Raw genomic sequence first — 21,018 nt, 5'->3', positions numbered from 1 at the left:
TACCATAAAGAAAATGCGAATACAACCCTACAGCTGAAATACCAGATGCAATGCAGCTCAAAATGTCTTGTTTTAAGCTGTGAAACTATAAGCAGGTATTTATACTCCTCCTGAGGTTCAGGTAGATCCTCTTACACAGTTCAACACCCACTCAACAAACTGAGTGAACTGGGTTAATTGGCAGGAACCAAGTATGAGCTCTCTCTGGCTTAGTATAATAGTCCCATGGGCTATTTATAAACATTACAGCCAAATTCATTTGAAGAGCCTCTTACTGAAGTATCCAATAATCTCCAGGTCTCCAAAGCTGTTCACCCTTAGACTCTGACACACCTCCATGTCTAGTAATGAATCTGTATGTCCACTGTTATGGGTACAATATAAAGCAGCATCCGATGAAACAAGACAAGCAGAAATAAAATGAGACAAGAATCTCATTTAGTAAACTGCTCAGATTTCACATTGACATTTTACAGAGTTTCTCCAAGTCATTTTTTTACCCACATGTTCTATGTATTCACTGCCTCATATAATGCATAAGGTAGGACAGCTTTTTTAGGTGGTAGTGTTTTTTTTTAAGGAGGGGGATTTCTTGACATTTCTCGTAGAGGTCCAAGTGACTTTTTGTGGCAGGTCCATGTGGCTTTTTGCCATGCCATCAGTGTGGTCGGAGATGGCGGGTGATGGTTCCTCCAGGAAGGTCCCTGCCGGGCAGCAGCGGGGAGAGTGCCCGAGTGCTTCCTCGCTGCTTCTGTCGCCACTGCTTGAAGTCTCGTTCCATCTCCCACCTGCGAGGCAGCGAAACACGACAAGCACCATCACTGCACAACCGAACCCCTCCGAGAGACCTCCCCTCAATCAGGCCCAGAGCCCAGGATCCAGGCAGTGGAACCGCATGGATTAGTCACTTCAAGGCTGTTGGCAAAGGAACGACACCTCGACCGTCTTGAGATTTGCGAAGTTCGGTTTGATTTCAGTTCACTTGCAAATACAGTGACAGCTCGGTAGTATGTAGGAGGATGTCACATGATGAGACTGAAAGGGAAAAACCGATGTAGGTTATGTTTTTAGTATGTTAAACCAGTGTTACAGGATCGACCCTGCAAACTAAATTAGGCTTAGCTTTGATCATGGCTAAGCCCTTTCTTCAGGTTTTCTTCCATACTCAACAGCCAGTTGACACCATTTTCAAAACAGGAAAACAATGCTCAAATTGTGAAATAAATGTAGTCACACAGACATTTTTACCAGGTAAATCTTTAACCTAACCTACAACTTGTACATAGCCATATTGCTAGCTTAGCTGTCCAGTCTCAGTGACCCTGCTAGAGAGAGCAGTCAGAAAATGCGATAATGATACAGCCTAATTAACACTAAAGATGGGTCGGATCCAGACTGTGAATCAGCAATGAATCGCTCTGGCTCTTGATCAACATCTGGCCTTCGTGATGCAACACATATCATTCTAGATAATTTATGTATTTATGCATGCATGTACAATTTACCTATTGGAGGCAGAGAACGGTCACAAACAGAAAGGAGTCTAAATATTCAGTTGCACAGGGCAGACTGATCAGTTTCCAGGCAACCGAAGGTCAAAGATGTGGTGTAATGACTTGCATTACCTCATTTCCTCTTGGCTAGCTGCGCCTCGGCTTTCTTCTTCTTGTACTGTGCCATTTCCTCCATCTGTAGGCCATGGGTCAACTGTCTGAAAGATATATCGAAGAGGCACAATAAACAAACCGAACGCAACACCAGCTTCACATGTCGGCGGAAGGACTAAAGCTCTGAAGGAAAAAAAAACAAAAACTAGAAGATGCAAAAGCAAAGAAAGAAAGAAAAAATAAAGCATTTTAAAGCTTTAGATCAAAGGTCAACAGACTCCAGATCAGCATACGCTTAAGGTGTGTGCAAATTTCAGTCTGAGGTCAATCTTGAAGCGTCTTATGTGCCAACCCACGTTGAGCAAACTGTGCCTTGCAATGGGAGTTTCGGAGAGTCCTTACACAAGATTAGTCCTGTGAGTCCGTCCAGTATGTAAGATGCTACAGCTTCCAAAGCAGCTACTCCTAAGAAAAGGACGTGTCTCAGAGTTCCTACCCTTGCTTGAGCTCTGGGGGGTTAGGCAGTGGTTTAGTGAACCCATCTTTACCCACAAGCCAGTAGGTTTCCTCCAGTCCTTTGCCCTGCCAGGATAGGACATTAGCACAATTTGCTAATTGCCTGAAGAGCTACAAGCTTGTGTATGGAAAAAACAGATGAATATATAAAGCATCATTTATTTAAAGCTATTGGTTATGAAACAAATTTATGTCTGCGAAACTTTGCTTCTCAGCCACATTAACTGCACACAGTGTCTGATGCACATTCTAAGCACAGTAATACACACTTTAAGTTGTATCCTGGGATTGAAAACAAGAGTCGGTGTGATGGGTGTCATGGTGTTGAAGTGCGTCTTCACCTTCTGCTCTGTCCTGCCACGCGGCTGCACCTTGTAGCCTTCCTTCAGCTGCAGGAGGACCTTGGCCGTACTGGCGCTCACGTGGACACGGTACGCTGTGGACAGTCACATGCTTTCACTGCAATGTCCCGACGTACAGCACATTTCACATTTCCTCACGTATTCTTTGGTATGGGTAAACATTAAATGCTTTTTCCCAGCACAGCTGTACCATTTTTACACCTGTTTGATTTTTTTTTTGCAATGATCTCCAGAGGTTCGTTCTGGTGTTAATTTAAAGTACCGTGTGCCATAATCTGATCATGTGTGTTAGTATTATCTGTGTGAAAATAGGGCTGGAGGTGTTTAGTAGCAGAGTTGCAGATTCTTTTTCTCAACTGGACAACTGGACTAAGAGCAGAAAGGCCAAGCTCGGTTCTTGTCTGGTGTGTATTGCAGGTTTAGCTGCTGTTCGTCCCCACAAATCTTTCAAAATTACATTTAATCTCTCAGACAGGCATAAACATGCTGTTTTTTTTATAGAATTAAAGTTTTCTTTTAAATATATTGAGCTTTCAAACCAGGGCTGGCATACAAAATCTCAAACCCACACTGGTAAGATTCTTTAATGTTTATCTTAGTCATACGAGATTGGCACAAAATGCTTCCTAACCAGAGATGCGTACTGTAAAATACACGTTTTATTACCTCAGAGACCAACAAAGCTTGGTGTCTGATTTCTCCATCACTCTCTCTAGTCACCAGTGCAGATGACAAAAAGTGAAGTAATTAATGGCCTAAACCAAACATGTACAAACATACAACAGCTGATTAAACGGAGCGAATCGGATGTTTCATGAGGCTGCGTCTGCTGTATCTGCACACCTCGATAACGTCCTGCGTTATTTCAGTACGGCCTCGTTCCCTCACCGAACCGTGCGGTGGAGACTAGCGCCACAGAAGCCCACACCTCTTTCACTTCCTTGTTGTCATTTTGCTAATTTGTAGAGTGACTTACGCATCCCCATAGACTCCATTCTGGAGGCGGTGTTTACGGTGCCCCCAAAGAGACAGTATCGGGGCATCGTGAGACCCACCACTCCTGCGACACATGGACCTGAAAAACAACACCCCCCCCCCATAAAAGGACATTTATTAATACACCAAATATCCTGGGAACCCAGTCTGTGTCAATTCCTGTCCTGACGTGCTACGACTGAGAACTTTTCCTCAAGCGTGAGTATTTTCCATCTCAGTTCTCTGCTTTGGGTTTTGGTCTGGACCATTTGAACTGAGGTAGATTTTGTGGCCATTCGCATACGTGTGGGAGGCGGAGCAACGATGGGGCGGAGCCTACTGACCCGTGTGCAGGCCAATGCGAATGCGCACAGGCACGTCAGGCATGTGCCTCATCTTAAAGGTGCCAACAGCACTGAGGATGTCCAGCGCCATGCTGGCTATCTCGGAGGCGTGGCGGTCACCATTTGGAACAGGTACACCAGACGCTACCATGTATGCATCTCCTATGGTCTCCACCTGAACATTAAGGATAAGAGACTAAGAGTACACCGATCCCAGCTTCTGTTTTTCAATAACTACGTATTTTATTACCTTATAGACGTCATAGTTTCCGATAATCGCGTCAAAAAGGGTGTACAGGTCGTTGAGCAGGTCCACCACTTCAATAGGCTCACTGTTGGCAGAGATGGTCGTGAAGCCCACAACGTCACTAAAATACAGCGTCACGCTGTCAAAGTACTCTGGCTCCACTGTGCCTCCAACTTTGAGGGCCTTGGCCACGGATCTGGAGACAGAAGATACACGTACATTGCGCCCAGTGTGCGCCCAGTGTTATAGGCTCCCAGTGTTGAAACTGTACCGGGCAACAGGTCTGTGCAGGACTGGAAATAAGAGGGTCTTATATGGAGGAACAGCAGTGCTGTTTTTTAATGGCAATAATGCATGAAGATGTACATGCACATCTGTTTGTGTGTGTGTGTGTGTGTGTGTGTGTGTGTGTGTGTGTACTGTGCAATGGCGTGCTCGTGCTGCGAGGGTGCACGGTGAGAGCGGGAGCAACATCTCACGGCGGCAGCATCTGCGTGAGCAGTTTCTCGGTCTTCTGCTTCTCCACCTCCAGCTCCTCCGTCCTCTCTCTGATCAGCTCCTCCAGGTTGGAGGAGTACTGCTCCAGCATGCGCAGCATGGAGTCTATGATGTTCGTCTTCTTCCCCTTGTTCACGTTCCTAAACTGGGGGCCGAACGGACGACAGAAAAGCATCTCGACACACAGAGGACGCGGAAAGCCCTGATCCACAGCAACAACGTTCCCCAGCACCAGTAAGGAGGTGCATGGCAAGCTCTGCGTTTTCATGACAAACATTGGATTTGCATGAGCATATGCAAATCATGCATACATTAGCATTGAATTTGCTGATCACGTGACTGCTGTTTCAGCTGAGATAATGGGAGGGGTACCTGTTCAAAGATCTCGTCAAATTTAGGTCGTTTGTCGGGCTGCTCATTCCAACACTGTTTAATGAGCTGGATGCACTCCATAGGTGCGTAGTCGGGCGACACCACAGGTCTGCACAGCGGGGGCGGCTTCTTAATCTTCTGGATTATTTCTATAGAGCAGATTACAGTTGATATCTAAATGGATCATGAAACACTTAATTCAAGCATAAGTCCAGCCACAAGCTCGAATGAACAACTGAGCTTAACCGGGTTCAGGGTCCCAAGAACTACCCATGACATCTTAAGCCATGAATGTGACAAGATATACCAAAGTACGCACTCTCCGGAGATACAGCTGTTACTTCACACACACACACACACACACACACACAAAAACGAGAAATGTAACACGGTCAGTAATTATGCAAATAATTTCATACAGATTTTTGCCCAGTAGTTTTGCATTCATTGTTTGGAGTGTTACTGTTGGTGGGTAAGCACTTCAGCACACTGAGTTAATGACTCACCGTCAGCAGGCATGTGGAGCATGAAGAATGGAGGCCCCCTCAACACCACCTCCTGCATGATGATGGAGGCACTGTAGACATCACCCTCATGGGTACCACACCAGCCAGGGTGAGCAGCACGCAGTAGTTCTGGAGCAGTCCACAGTAGATCTGCAGACACACACACACACACACACACACACACACACACACACACACACACACATAATGAAATGTGCCATATTTTTATCAATTGTGATTTTTACACCCCAATCGAAATTTGTCCTCCGCTTTTAACCCATCTGTGCAGTCAGAACACACACACACACACACACACACACACACACACACACACACACACACACACACACACTAGTGATTACTAGGGGGCTGTGGATCACACGTGCCCAGAGCGGTGGGCAGCCCTAGCCCGGCGCCCGGTTGGGGTTAGGTGCCTTGCTCAAGGGCACCTCAGTCATGGCCTGTCTGGGAATCGAACCCACGACCCTCCGGTCACAAGACCAGTTCCCTACCACCAGGCCATGACTGCCCCAACACTACATATATTAATGTAAGAAGTGAATATTATATGTTTTTGGTGAGAAACTCTTACCCTCTGCTTTAGGTTCTGTGTATTTGAACTTCTGGGCTTGCAAGACCTCATTGTAACCATAGTCAGACACCTTCAGGACAAAACGTCCATCCACCACGCAGTTCCGGGATTTGAGCCGACCATGACACACACCCCTGTGATGCAGGAACTTCATGCCCTACCAAATCCAAATTAAATGTAAAACAACATATTTGGATTTCTGCTCTGGGAACACAATGTGCTCAGCTCTTCATATTTGGCTGAGATGACCTTTGGGCTTCACAGTTTTGGCATGGTTTGGTTGGCCAACTTGGGTCACAAGCTGTACTTTATCACTAGCATTTTGCCCGAAACCATTAGCCAATTCAGTTCTATACATTTAGTGTTGCAGTTCACATACATGCAGACATGATTTCATCCAAAACTTTATCCAGTCTCAGTCTTTACCTTAATAAGGTCCAACAACAAGGAAGACTTAAACATCCAGTCCAGTTTGACATCCTCATCGCGAAGCAAGTCTTCCAGGCTGCCGCGAGAGCAGAACTCCGTCACTATAGCGAAGACACCGCGGTCGTGGAAGAATCCCAGGAACGGGTTCACATTCTCATGTCGGATGTCCTTCATCTGATTGGGTAACAGTTAGAGTCAGCAGATTCCACGCACCCAACTGGCCATATTGCGATCACCGAATGCTATTGTCCTGTAAGATATTGCAATGACCTAATGCTATTGGCCCATAATCTATTGCAATGACATAACACTATTGGCCTATAATCTATTGCAATGACTTAATGAAGTTGCTGTTACAAGTTGCAAGGTCACACAGGTATATCCAAAAGGAAGCCAGAATTCTCATACAAACAAACCTCAGCACTACTATACTATACTACTATACTATACTACTATACTATACTATGTATGCCACACAAGTCAGAAATAGAATTTCAGTTGGAGGATGGGAGAATTTTCATATCATTTCCTCATATTAATCATTTCCCTCATATTGTTCACTATGATATGTGAAATAGTGCACCATATGAATAGCGAACTGGTATTATTTAAAACTCTGTGAGACATCACATTTGAGCACTATGAGGAAGAAGCTAGTTATTCATGTATCCTATCTAACTAAATTGGCTGACAAGTAAAACTGTCGATCCTTACAATGATCATCAGACACATTATTTCATGAGGCACCAAACTTGGTAAACATTTCTGTCATAGGTGTTATTCGGGCCTGTTGGTGGATGACTGAATTATAGGGGATCCATATGCTTCTTGTCATGCTGACTTATTCCACAGAAATACCAAGACCTCACCTTCCTCTTGTTAATACCATGGACCTTCCATTTAGTTGTGGCAAACCTCTCACCCTTGCACAACGCAAAGACACTTTAAACAGCCTTTACACGTCTTCACACGCCCACCAAGATAAAGCCTGATATGTTAAAGACACAAAATCGACATATTAAGAAACGTACCAGCTCGAAGACATCACTGGTCTTTGGGTTGATGGACATGAAGTGTCCGTACGGTAGCCTCTTCAGCCAAGCCCAGTCGCCCTGTTTAAAGGTCAAACGCAGCGTCCTAACAACACAGACTTTAGGACTGGAGTGAAAACATCAGGTAAAAGTCCCCCGTCCCCCCGTACCTCAAAAATGGCCACATTGGAGTTTTCATAGTTTGGCTCAGGGGCCTGTGAGGCAGACACGGGTGAACTCATCCCACTGCCTGTGCCTGACGTGCTTCTGTCCTTCTCATCTTTACTGTCTTCAAAGCTCAGCATCTGGACCATATGGAGTAAGAGTCATGACTCCAACCATTTCTGGGTTACTATATGATTATGATTATCTAAAGGCTTTTAGGCTTTCAGTCTAGTGATAAAAAAAATGAAATTGGACCTCTAACTATCTTTGGAGGACAATGCAATGAAAAAAAGCAAGGACATACAAAGACAATCGAGTCTCATTTGAGACAGAGACACCATAATTTGACAATATCTGAATGGTTTTGCAGTCACAGAAACAAACTCATTGAGTCTGTTTTCCTGTTTGCTCCTCTGTGTAGGTAATTGTTGTTTATCAGTTTGTTTGTTCACTGCAGGACTGACCTTGTGACTGAGGAAGGGGTTGATGAAGGTCACATCATCCAGTGTGAGAAGGATCTTATTGGGACCTCTGACCATTCGAATCTGAGCCATGTGCCGCCTGCATTTATGAGTCAAGAGCAACAGAAGTATCAGTATATGAATCACAAGTATGAATATAAGTATGAATCATAAGTGTGAATATGAATATAGAGTGGTTCGATCCTGTCTGTTTTGTTTTTTTTGCAAGCATAAGCATTGTCAAAAGTTTCTGTAAATCTTTTTTCATGGCATGACGCATGGACACCTGGCCTACTATAGAGCTGATTGATAACATCATAACACTGAGTATAGTAAAGAGCATACCTTACAGTATAGTAGTGACCAGACCTTATACAGTATAGTATTGACCATACCTTTTACAGTATAGTAGTGACCGTACCATATACAGTATAGTAGTGACCATACCTTACACAGTATAGTAGTGACCGTACCGTATATAGTAGTGACCATACCTTATACAGTATAGTAATGACCATACCTTACACAGTATAGTAGTGACCATACCTTACACAGTATAGTAGTGACCGTACCGTATAAAGTATAGTAGTGACCATACCTTATACAGTATAGTAATGACCATACCTTACACAGTATAGTAGTGACCATACCTTACACAGTATCCAAGACTGACTGTGAGCAAAGTTACAAACAGTGCTGACATGATTGCCTCAAGTAATAGAAGAGGATCCACTTCTGGTCTCAAAAGAAACAGAAAACAACATACGTGCGAACAACAATTTTACCAACTATTTTTAGAAATGACATCCTAAAATGTAAAAAATTCAAATTTTTTGTGTCATTTTTTTAAAGTAAATTTGTGCTTACTTAATATTTCATTTATTTTATATCATTTCACACAAATAGCTAAACTTTAACTGTAATGTAAATGCAATAATATAAAGTGTAATCCATTTAAAGACTTAACTACAGTATGCAAACTATAATCCCTTAAAATATTTAATCGGTTAACTAAGTGTGTGCACTACTTCCAACAATGCAGATGTTATTATAATTCTAGTCTGTTTCCTCTTAGGTCTACCTTTGGCACAAAGAGGTCCTCCAAAGGTTAACCAACAGATAGAGTCACGTTTGGGCTGCGTTCCCCCATGGAAATGGATGGATCTGCTGAGGTGCTGAATCATGTTGGTCTCTACATCCACACTGTGAGTGGGATACAGCTCCCAGGAAAGGCCGTCTGTGTCGAGCACCACATAGTTCAGCAGGCTCACCCCAGAGCCATTGGTGCGCACCCTCTGATTGAAACCCTGGAACTCCATGTTCCCAACGTTCCTGGCAATGTTTACTCCAGATGGCTGGGATCCAAATTCACGAACTTTCTGCAGAGCGTTAGCAATGAAGATGATGGAAGTATAGATGGTACCAAAGAGAGGAGACACCTACAAGGAAGCAAAATCTGACTTTGCTGTGTTAAGTGACACTGAGTTTGAACCACACTGGAAAATGTTGGAGCTGTGTGTGTTGATGAGAACCTCTTCAATTGAAGGTGTAGTCTTTTTATGACTGAACAAATTAGCTTCCCTTATGAACAACTTTAAGAATTCAGTACATATAACTAATCAATCAATCAATCAAATTTTATTTATATAGCGCTTTTTACAACAGTTGTTGTCACAAAGCAGCTTTACAAGTGCCGAGTCCTAGCCCCCAGTGAGCAAGCCAAAGGCGACAGTGGCAAGGAAAAACTCCCTAACTGGATTAAGTTAGCACAGCCATCTGGGCATCCTGATACACTTTACCTCCTGAGGTTTGATGCTTGCAGGTAGCTCTTTGGACATGATCCCATCCTGGTAGGCCTCATAGAAGGACTTCCCATCTGAGTCCATGGTGATTGTTAGCACTGCATCGTAGGCCAGCCTGAACTTACTGTTGTTGCGCAGTACAGAATGAGTCACCTGCTCGTACGGCAGGCTGTAGAGCAGCGTGTCGTAGGGTATGAAGACCAGGTTCCCATCAGTCAAGTTCATGTCCAGGGCCATTTCCATGAGCACCTTCTGTGTTGTTCCACCAATCAGGGCAGAGTGCATGCAGAGAATCACCGCTTGGAGGATTAACAAGAAAAGAGCAAAACAGATGAGGTACAAATGGTGCTAGAACCTGTACGTGTAGTAAATCTCTCATGATCAGGTGTGTAGTTGAGCCTCTCTTCAGTGATTGGAACATCATCTTTGCTAAGGCCTGTGTACATGAAGATAATACACTTGCCTGCTCAGGTACCTAGCTGAAATGGCACCATTTGCAAATCTAAACACTATAAATGCACATTTATGCTGGTCTTATGATTTTTGGAAAGCAGTTGTTGTTTTTTTGTCAAATTCACTTACTGTGAAGCTCCACCATCCTCCTGATCTTGGCGAGGGAGTGGCATATGCTGGCATCGTCACTGCCGGTGGAGAGCACCGCCCTGACCACCAAGCCATGGCTTCTCAGGGCATCAGCCACCTTATTGGACGTATCCGTCCATATGTCTTCTGCCGAAGCCACGATGGCTATGTTTGCCCAGCCGAAGTGTCGCGCCAGGATCTGCAGCACCCACACGGGAGACGGTATCGTGCGGACGAACGTCGGGTGCCGCCATGAGCTCTCGAGCTCGTGGTCCGCACAGGACCAGGTGAACAGCGCCTTGGTCCAGTCCTTGGCGATCAGAGAAGCTGCCTGGCAGTAGCCAGGGTTCACCGGGCCTAAAAAAGCTGAGGCCTGTGTGTAGTAACCTGTGAAGGCCCTGAAGGCCAGTGCTGTCTGGCAGTCTTCTTCCAGGATGACATAGTCAAAGATGACACTCGGAGACAATAATGAACGATCCCTGTTGATCCTCTCCACAGCTAATTGCGCTGCAACTCCAGGCATAGCTTTGGCAAACATGGGGTCACAAGACCACGGCCCCAACACACCAACCCTGAACACTGCAGCCTTCACCATGTGAGAGGTACTGAGGCCGGCTAAGACAAGCCAGAGGAGCCAAGCTCCATGACTGGGAAAACTAGGATCCTTCATGGTGTGGGTTAGCATACTATAGGTGAACTACACAGATTAAGTGAGGGAACTGACTGAGAATTTACAGCATCACAACCTCCCATCTCCGAGGGCAAGATGGCTGACGTGCTACCCTGCAAAATGTGCCTTTTCCTCAACCCTCAGGACCTGTAAAATAGAGTGAATATAAATAACTGCGTCTGCGTTTAACTCCATAATGTTGTGTGATGAAATATCTGGTAATTCCATCACACCAAAAAGAAAGTTGATCTTGTTTTAGTTTTTTATTAACTGGTTGCTATTGTGGAGCGTTTTAGGCTCTAATCCTTTCATTTCATTGCCTTAATTTCTTAAGGCTGCAGATCCAAACACCATCTCCTCTAGTTTTCAGATTATCAGATTTAGATGATCACACGTGTCCCCATATTAGACACAACAAATGCCCCTTCTGTAGTGCTTACATATTCATATGAATAAATGAGGTCTATTTTATGATGACCCTTTTATTAGTAATGCATTTAGTTAAACTACTTAGATGATAAAATATGCATGAGTTTAGAGAAAAAATTTATTTTATAGTGTGAGTGGTATATAACTTAATCAGAAGCATATATGCACTATATAGCTTTCAGGACTCAGATCATCTAAAATGTTAGAAATAACTGTGAGTGAGGATTTTATGTGGTTGTGCATTAATGCCTCATTTACAATGTTCTTCTTTGGTGTTGGTTGAGTCTCTTAGTTACAATGATATGGTTTCTCTTTGAACCATATACAACTATCCCTATGTCCTGTTTGTTATTATCTTGCTTGAATCTGTTACATTAATATTATTTCATAAATATTTTATGCTGGTCAGATGCACTTACCATGTCAAAAGAGGTAAAAGAAGAACTGCATTTTGCTTCCATAATCGAGTTAAATTCCACATATTTCACATGCTGTCCATTAAAGATTTTCCAAAAGCAACAAAAAACCCACATCTATATACATCTAAGCTTTTAAATAGAAATGGAAGAAGTGTTTAAGCAATGCTTCAAAATAAAGAAGCAGTGTGTTTGTATTTCACAGGTCGTCATGCAAGTAATCCCTTCAGTCAAGTTTTATCAGATGTACAACAGCAATGCAGATTTAATCTGAGTGACCTGAAGATTATATTAATCCCCTCCTTTCATTCTTGTAAGCTTCTCTCATATCTCTATGACCATGGTGTTTATGTTAGTTGTTCCTGCATGCTACATTGACAGTGAAGAAGCTATACTGTGTTGCTCGGTACCATGTCTAGCAAGTTAACGAGAGCTAACAACTGCATCTATTTTATTGTCATTATTGTTATATTCAGTTCATAATACCTAATTTTCGGTGTTACATGCATTTTGTCAAAGACAACCAATAGTCACATATGGATAGAATACTTTGAATACTTTTTAAATACTTGAATACTAGTATATGTGCAAATCTACAGCATGTTCTGGAAACAGTCATTATAGACAGCATTGTTGTGCTGATTGACAAAATGTCTACTAAAGGCAGGCCCAAGACACAGGCCCAAGACAAGTACTTATGCTCTAACATACAATATATCTAACATTTAGGCCAGGTAGAACCAACTCTTTCTATATTCATATATATAAAGTTATTTTTGCAATTGGTGGAATATAAATCTTCAATAATTTTTTACTTATCTGATGCTTAACAAAAGATAGAACAATTTCAAAGATAAAACAATATCAGAATTGTATACTTGAAACAACTGATATGTACATGCTGATTGTTCACAAGCTTAAGCAAGAAATACTTTGCCAATGTGATTATAGGCCAAAACAACATCAATAGACGACAGACCCCAAAATACTGGTTTTAAGGACCGTGTGACTGCATCATGTAATAGTTTTTGTAATTTGTCAGGTCGGCAGGCCCAGGAGCGGAAGGCTTTGAGCTCTTCAGCATCTCCGTGGCTGAGATTCGACCCCCACTGCCAGCCTTGGCACTTCTTGTCCTCCTCAGAAGAGCCATGAAGTTGTCGTTCTGTGAACTAGCCTTGGAAACACCACCGAGCGTCTGGGAGCCAAAGTCACCTTGCTTGCCTTCAGATGAGTCTTTACGACCTAAGAGTTTCCTCTTAGACCTGCAAGTGAAAATAAGAAATGTAAAAAAAGAGCTGCAGAATGCAGAAGCTGAATAATTTTATGAACTTGCTTACTAACTTACCTGTGAATAATGGTGAACAAGTCCTCTGTTGTGTGAGATGCATTTTTGTTAAGAAAAACCTCATCCTCTTCACCTTCATAATGCAGAGGACCAGTCTCTGGCCCCTGGTCTTCTTCATATGCTTCATACTCTGTTAAAGAAAAATAAATGACATGTCTTTAGGGCGGCAATCTCACAAATACATACGTAACAGATCCATGTATTTGAAGGCCGTTTCACTTCAGTATATTTCTTACCAGGTATGTTTGGTTGTTCTGTTTCACCGCTACGTGCATAACCAGGAATGAACCCATAGACCGTGACATGGTATTCCTTCTGAGAGCTTCTGGGCTTGGAATAATTGGGAGCGGACAGGTCATGCTTATCCACATTCTCCAGTGCAGACGTGTTATCACAAGGAATGTGGACCATATCGGGTCTCTTTGCCACTGGAGGACCAGGTGCTTGTCTCTTCTTCTGTGGTTTGCTTGGGTTGGAATGTGTCGCAGTTCTGAAGGTTTGTATACTCGAGTCCCCTGTACCGCATGAAGGCTGCGGCCGACCGCCCTCCATCTTTTGCTCTCGAGACTGACAGTCAGCGTACGGCTGTACCTGTTGGTGTGCATGGTCCGTACCGGCCTTAGACGGGGATGGAAAAATAACATTGGGCTTAATTTTATTAACCGATGAATAAATGCAGTCCTGTCCGCCGGTAGCCAGTTCCTGATAATCCACTGCAGGAGCCGTGCCCAAATTGGACCTTGCCGCCGTACCAGGGAGTCTTTTGGACACAGGGGGCTTGGGCGCTACAGGGGGTTTCGACTTTGGACTCAGCTGTGCGGTCTCAAAGCTCTCGTCCCTTTCGATCTCCTCCTCGATGACCCCAGAGATTGGGCCTGCAGCACCGTCCAGGTCCGTGCTGCTGACCGAGCGCAAGCGCACGTTGTTCAGGTCCTCCTGGGTCACTACGGGCATTATCAGCATGCTGTTGCTCAGTCTCTGCTTGGGCCCGGAGGCGTCCGAGTAGCGGCGGTTCACTTTCGGCTGGACCAGGGAGGGTTCAGGATTGGCGATGGTTGATTGCGCCGTAGGTAACTGCAGAGATAATCTTGACCTGCAGTTTCTGCCCCGTTGTCCGGCAACTGCGTTGGAAGGTTTAGTGCGCATCCTACAGCCCAGTGGAGATGATCCTGTTATGATCGATACTGGCTGAGTGGGAGTCTCGCACTGGCTCGAGTAGCCGCTGGACGGAGAGGCAGAGCCGGGTGGCTTAGAAGGAGAGGAGATGGAGGGCTGAGATGGAGAGGAGCGGGAAGAAGATGGGGAGATGTTGCAGTCCGAGCTGCAAGAAACCTTTGCGGCTTCTTTCACGGGGGTTCCTGCAGAGGAGACAGGAGTATTCTTGCATGGTTCACTAGACCTGAGCTCTTTGAGAGGCCTGTGGCTGGAGAAAGGGTGGTCCACTGGTACCTTCGCTTGCGCCCCGACTGGAAGAGCGGACTGCTTAGTGTCACCAGATTCAGCCTTATGTATGGGGATAAGGTCTGGAAGGAGCATGACATTCTGGTCATCGCCGGGAATATAGAGACTGTGCGTTCGACGTTCTGGTTTCGAACTCACCAGCCTGTGCAGCGACACGGTACGTGTAGGTGGGGCCGGTTTCTTCTTGGCCTTTTTCAGGACGATGCTCCTCGGCCTGGACCGGGGCACCGCATCTGGAAGGCGATCACCTCTTCTCGCGGACGTGCTGTCACTGCCGCTGTCGTCCGAGCTGCTGCTGGGGTACGACAGGGCGTAGCTTTCACACCGTCGGCGTGCTACGGCCGGGTTGGCGCCGAGGGCCGTGGAAAGGGACAGCGATCGTCTGTGGGGTTCTGCGGCGCTGGAGGGTCTGCTTCTGCGTTCCTTCTCCGTGGTGCCTTTTCCGGATCGTTCTTTATCCCTCCTTCTAATGACGGCAGCGCCAGATTGAGGGGACTGGTGCGACTCCTCTGGGTCTTGGAACTGCGGTGGGGGCTTGATCACGTCAGGCGCCGAAAGGTACGAGTTCAAGGAATCGTCCCACTCTGGAGAAAATGTCGAAACGTTTGGGCCTTTCCAAGTCTGGGATGGACAAAACAAGGCTGACTGCTCCATGTTTATACAGGATGCTGAAGAAGCTACCACAGGGCACGTCTTAGGGGTTTGTCATAAAACGAAATCTTTACTGAATGCAGAGGGATCCCATCTTCAGTGCATTGGGAGAAATGCACAACCTGCAGCAATAAAAAAGAGTTGCTCATTTCAGAGAGATATGATGTAATTCAAATAAGTCAAATGTTTAATCTGAGCTACTGAACCTTAAGTGCCGTAGTGTAATTGGTGCTTGAAGGACCAAGGGGATGAGATCATTTTTTCAGTCATTTTGAGACAAAGAGAGGGAGAATGAAAAAAAGAAAAAAAGTGAGAAAATATCAGCCTATCTGCATCTTTGTTTGGCACATGAGTGGGAGTTCACCATGGCAACAGTTACCTGTTCATCCATACACAGAGCAAGAGCAGAACCAAAATGAATCTGAATAGCAGCTCTACAATCTGTGCATACAGAACTAGAGGCTCTGTGGGGCTCTGCGTGAACGCTGGATGTTAACACTAAGTATAGCACCGAAAGCCAGATAGCGAGAAGAATATTCCAGAATCGCGAAGGACAGAGACAAAAACTACACCAAAGTTCCTCGAGGAAGTTCAACTCATTGTATACGGGATTACATAGGACTTTAACCACTAGCTCAGTGGGTGCATGGTAAAATAAAAGATGGGGTATCAGAACTTCTCATATCTGGGACAAAATTACATGTTTTTTTTTGTATAACACCTCTACATCTATCCTAACCATTGTGATAGGAAAAGGAGACAATGGTGTTATTTTACATTTCTGGAACCCTATGGCTTCATGTTTTGCTTTTTTTTTGTTTTATTGGGGGAGGGGGGGGGGGGGGGGGGGTCTTGCATTATTTCCCCAAATTATTTTCCCAAATTTCTCCCATTCTTGCTCTCATTTATATACGTATTCTGGACTACATAACACCTGTAGTACTGTCCCAACCAGACAAATGAGTGCATCAGAGAAATAGAATAGATGAAGAATCACAGACACATCACAGATATCACAGACACATCACAGAACCTGGAGCTTGTCCTCAAGACTCTTGCACTGGCACCTAAATACCCAACATTTAGGTTAACCATCACACCACTTTTCAATTCCAAGTAGCACTCACCTAATAATATATTATATTAATGTATGACTCACAATGGTAATACCATTTACTATACAAATTAGGTTCTAAAAACAAATTGCCTGAAGGCTTTTCATATGATACCAATCTAACTCTAATTGGCATTTCATACTGCAAACTGTATGAGATAAACAAAGAGCAAATCTATAACAAATGCATCTAAACCAAGTGTCTCATCCAATCCACTCAGCATTCCTCTAGGTATTGCAGTGAGCTATGACATAAGGATGTGTTGGGGACAGTTGCTAGTTCAGTTGACTAAATGTTTTTGCTACGTCAATGCAAAATGAATGTTGATATTCGTATTTTGCAGACATGACACCCAAACTCGAGCAGGGGATTGTTCAAAATCATACACCATGATCGAGATCACCAAAATATGACCTGTAGACATTCATATGCAGCGAACCAAACCACATCGTACATTACATTGTACTTGTCAATTCCTGCATATTTGCTCTGACCGCAAATATTTCGGTAAAAGCGCCGTAAAGACCCACGCCTGTGAGAGTCTGACGGCATGACACTCTGCTCGGGCTGGAATAGTAACAACAATGACAACAGCTCACACATATTTGGACTCACATGTATTTACATGCGCATCCAGTAAAACAGACAATGCCCCTGGACGACAGAATTACACTACGAAAACACACAGCATTTGTGACGAAAATAGAGCAGGTACATCAGCCTTGCCAACCTCTGCGACGCATACGCTTCAACGATGTCATATCAGGATCTAAAACACCAGCCCATGATGAAAGGAGGCAGCTGCACAACACCAAAACACGCCGATGGTGTTTCTCATTACATAAGAACGCACGAAGATCAGTCACAGAACGCAAGCCACAAGTTGAATTGTCATTCAGGGGTCACCTGGCCAAACGGAGCGATACTGATGTAAACATCACATGCAGGACATGCATGACATCACCCAGACTTGCAGCGTGGTGAGGGAAATGTCTCCCTAGATTTGGACATCAGCCTGAACCCCTGTCTCACAGACCCTGTCCCCACGGTTACCTACCTTAGAGACGGCTTGGGAGACTGAGCTGTGTTTTCTGATGCAGATTTCACTTGCGTCCTCTCTCTCTCTGTTTCTATAATGCGTCCTCTCTCTCTCTTTCTTTCTCTCACTCTCTCTCACTCTCTCTCTCCCTCTCTCTCTCTTGCTGGCTTACTGATATGGCCCAATGCATTCACATGCTGTTACCATGACGATAGGAAGTGGGCTGCTCACTTCCTCTTCGAGTTCAAGTTCGTGAGGAAAGAGAGAGAGAGAGAGAGATAGAAGGAGAGAGAGAGAAAGAAAGACAGAGAGAAGGAGAGAGGGAGAGAGAGAGTGATAGAAGGAGAGAGAGGGAGAGAGAGAGAGAGAGAGGGAGAGAGAAAGAGAGAGAGTGATAGAAGGAGAGAGAGAGAAAGAGAGAGAGAGGGAGGAAAGGGAGAGAGAAGAAGAGACATTACATAAATGTAAAATCCTCAGAGACTGTAAATTCACTGTGCTCCTTGTCAGAAACAGCCATGTACCAGACCAGAATACAGACTCTCCTGGCTCAGTCATGCCATTCAAATATGAGCGACACCCACTGAGGTGTGTTTGATTCAGGAGAATTGTACCTAAATGCATAGCAACAGAACAAAACATTAGGGACCAATGTTACATTTAACTCCTAACCAGTGTCAGTTCTCCTTGTATATTCTGCTTGAGGTTATTTTAATGAACCAGGTTTCATTGGTCTGCTTTACTCTCCTGTTGAAAGTGCCTTATTGAAAGGTACAGTATAAATGGAACTTCATTCATTCATACTGGGGTAGGGTTTATATAATACTCTAGATGACTCAAAATAAAGGAGGAATTCTTAAGTGAAAGGCATAATTCTTTATAGCTATGATTGGCATATTGTCCTCTGCAATTTATAATGCTTCTAATATAAAAGTAACGTAATGACATGTTACATGTTCAGTGCAGACTTTAATATAATGCTGTGTAATATGCCATTAGTGTTGGACGGCGACAACGCTGAAGTTTCTCACGCATCACAGATGTTCCGTCACAAGCGTGTGGGAGAGCGAGATACTGAGAAAACACCCCACCGGTGAGACTGAGACGCACCGAGGAGAGATGAGACAGAGGGAGGGAGAGGAGGACACAGGCCAAAAGAGACAGGGAAGACAGAACGTGAGGGTGAGATACCAAGAGAGAGGGAGGCAGAGAGAACTAGAGAGACATAGAGAGAAAGAGACATAGAGAGAAAGAGACATAGAGACGAATCCAAGTCCAGTAAAGAGGTGTTGACCGCTGTTCTGCTATTATGACCACTACTTCTTCACCAGAGAGGCGGCAGGGTGTGAAATGTATTATCGTGCTGCGTTACACAATAGAGTTACATAAGCCATCCATCTGATAGGAGGAAAGGGAAAAAAAAGTTTGGCTGGGAATATGCAGTGTGTCATAGCTGCAGCCAGCCCAGGAGCCAAGGCTCAGAGTACTCGAGGACGAGAGCTTATTAGCGTTCAAAGACAGGTTGAGGAGCGCTAATTTATGATAATCATGGCCTTAACCAGAGATGACTAACCCAGACTGGAAAAACAGATTCAGTTGAGGCTGCACTTTCCCTGCACAGTGCTTTGTTGAATTATGGTTTTCCTCAGGCGCTTAACCACGTTGGTCCAAACAGTGAACACACACTCTAACCAGCCATCGCAGCCTGTGGCACACTAACACGCCTTCCCAAACTCCTCATCCTCTCTGGAAATTCTCTACTTCAGCCAAAAACAATAAACAACAAACAAATGAAGAAAATCTGTATAATTCAGTCATACTGTGATGCACAACAGTAAACAAAAAAGTAGTAAAAAAAAGAAGTCATGAACCATTCACAAGCAAAACACTACTATGTGTCACAAAGATGCAGATCACAACCTGTGGGCACTTCTAAGGTGTTAAGGATATTTCTTACTACTGTATAATGTTAAAGAACACCTATTGTAATCCTCCACGATTCACTAGAATTACAGTAAAATCATCTGTACACACACACAGATGGTCCAACAAAGTGTAAGAATGTAAGAATGGTCATTATATTGGGTTTCATGCAATATACTGTAATAGATGTAAATGGTCAAACATAATATAAATACAATAATATTGTAATATGATACAAAATATAAGACAAAAGTTTGCTCTTTGTTTTATTTTGCCTGATGTATTTAAGATTGAGCCAAATGTTTGTCGACATCACAAAGAATATTTTCCTTGGGAAAATATGGGAATAATTTCTGGGTATACCTGGTCCTGCTCTGGTGGTCTGTCATTGCCCTAAATATCTCAAAGTGGCTTTTGGGCATAATGACAGTAATAATATACCTTCTCCAAGCAGAAAAGAATTCCTCAACAGGATTGTGACTTTATAACAATTACGACTTCATAATGTTCTCTGTTGACCAGTAGTAATCTGTTGATTGGTTTTGAATTATGAAAAGTAGGGAGTTGTGAAACAATTGCAAGATCCAGTTTGAGGAAGTGTTTTGAGATACAATTAGCATGTCCCAGAAGCACGGGCCCATAACCGAAACTCTCATACCACTTCGCCCATTGCCACCACCCAAACCACAAACACAGACCCTCCCTGCAAAAATGGGAAGTTCTGGTCTTCAAGGTTTTTTTTTAACAGGAAACACATGAAAATAAATGTAGTTTGCACCCAGATAAGTGTGGGGTCCTTAGCCAAGGTCACCCACTATGACAATCATCAACCAGCGATCACTGACTAGTGCAAAAACTGAACAAAACCAAATGTCAGATAGCAAAGTAAGAACATCTCTTCATAAGCAGCTGACCAATGAGTATTTCTATAATGAACTTTATTATTTGTATGTTGGCATAAGACACTTTGAATTGCCGCTGTGTCCTATAGAAAAACGTGTGCTTGGCCTCATTTTCCACTTGTTCGTGTGTTTGTCAGATAGCACGTGCTGGCCATCACCAGATGAAGAACTACTTTAACTTCGAAGTAGATTAAGATGACACATGAGGTATTACAGGTCAAGCGTCCTAGGTGGAAAATTACCTAGTAGAACATGTCAGCCCATTGGCACCTTTTACACACTAACGATATTATTGGTAACCAACAAAGAGGCCATTTGATGTGTAGGTAGACAGAAGCAGGCTTCCACCCACAGTATACGTCACCAGCTGATAACACTCTGAAAGGATTTATATTTGTATTCATCCACAGCCATCATGTACAAGTTATTAGGTCTTGGGTGCAGCCTATGAAGACCAAAGAAAATGTAGCGTAGCCATTATTCCCTCATTATGTTTCCCCTCTACAAGTTAACGATGTCCCATAAACTGGGCTAAACTAATCCCAGAGTAGATTTGTAAATACCAGAATGTCAAATGCCTT

The 21,018-nt window shown here is 43.9% G+C and overlaps 2 protein-coding genes and 1 long non-coding RNA gene across 13 annotated transcripts; 1 reads left to right on the top strand and 2 right to left on the bottom strand.

Annotated features, from left to right (window-relative positions):
• Positions 1–661: 661 nt before the first annotated feature.
• Positions 662–11,190, bottom strand: LOC143482456 (retinal guanylyl cyclase 2-like). Of its 2 annotated transcripts, none has more exons than XM_076980849.1 (19): positions 10,490–11,190; positions 9,905–10,206; positions 9,187–9,544; positions 8,756–8,840; positions 8,109–8,205; positions 7,650–7,784; positions 7,480–7,560; positions 6,446–6,622; positions 6,020–6,176; positions 5,428–5,577; positions 4,922–5,070; positions 4,531–4,694; positions 4,055–4,247; positions 3,805–3,979; positions 3,462–3,560; positions 2,465–2,559; positions 2,104–2,189; positions 1,626–1,711; positions 662–788 (listed from the first exon to the last, which is right to left on the bottom strand). In XM_076980849.1, exons 1-18 carry the CDS (start codon positions 11,172–11,174, stop codon positions 1,627–1,629), a joined length of 3,273 nt encoding a protein of 1,090 aa, XP_076836964.1. In that variant the 5' UTR covers positions 11,175–11,190; the 3' UTR covers positions 662–788; position 1,626. The 2 variants fall into 2 exon arrangements, with proteins under 2 accessions (XP_076836964.1, XP_076836965.1); XM_076980850.1 differs by lacking the exon at positions 662–788 and adding an exon at positions 804–1,035.
• Positions 3,463–12,319, top strand: LOC143482460 (uncharacterized). 8 transcript variants are annotated; one of them, XR_013122229.1, is made up of 5 exons: positions 3,463–3,679; positions 4,608–4,791; positions 5,437–5,536; positions 6,032–8,254; positions 9,181–10,928. It is a non-coding gene; the product is annotated as an uncharacterized LOC143482460 (long non-coding RNA). The 8 variants fall into 8 exon arrangements; XR_013122230.1 differs by lacking the exon at positions 3,463–3,679 and adding an exon at positions 12,210–12,319 and having other exon boundaries at positions 4,228–4,791; positions 9,181–9,310; XR_013122224.1 differs by lacking the exon at positions 3,463–3,679 and adding an exon at positions 12,210–12,318 and having other exon boundaries at positions 4,228–4,791; positions 9,181–11,091.
• A 119-nt stretch (positions 12,320–12,438) lies between these two features.
• LOC143482458 (NHS-like protein 2) lies at positions 12,439–17,938 on the bottom strand. 3 transcript variants are annotated; one of them, XM_076980852.1, is made up of 4 exons: positions 17,634–17,938; positions 13,586–15,583; positions 13,350–13,479; positions 12,439–13,266 (listed from the first exon to the last, which is right to left on the bottom strand). In XM_076980852.1, the coding sequence occupies exons 2-4, from the start codon at positions 15,462–15,464 to the stop codon at positions 12,999–13,001; spliced, it is 2,277 nt and encodes a 758-aa protein (XP_076836967.1). In that variant the 5' UTR covers positions 15,465–15,583; positions 17,634–17,938; the 3' UTR covers positions 12,439–12,998. The 3 variants fall into 3 exon arrangements, with proteins under 3 accessions (XP_076836967.1, XP_076836969.1, XP_076836968.1); XM_076980854.1 differs by lacking the exon at positions 17,634–17,938 and adding an exon at positions 17,483–17,605; XM_076980853.1 differs by lacking the exon at positions 17,634–17,938 and adding an exon at positions 17,307–17,452.
• Between the last annotated feature and the right edge of the window lie 3,080 nt (positions 17,939–21,018).

The sequence above is a fragment of the Brachyhypopomus gauderio genome, chromosome 18, assembly GCF_052324685.1.
Source record: "Brachyhypopomus gauderio isolate BG-103 chromosome 18, BGAUD_0.2, whole genome shotgun sequence".
Classification (NCBI taxonomy): domain Eukaryota; kingdom Metazoa; phylum Chordata; class Actinopteri; order Gymnotiformes; family Hypopomidae; genus Brachyhypopomus; species Brachyhypopomus gauderio.
This window is presented reverse-complemented; position numbering and strand designations above follow the sequence as displayed.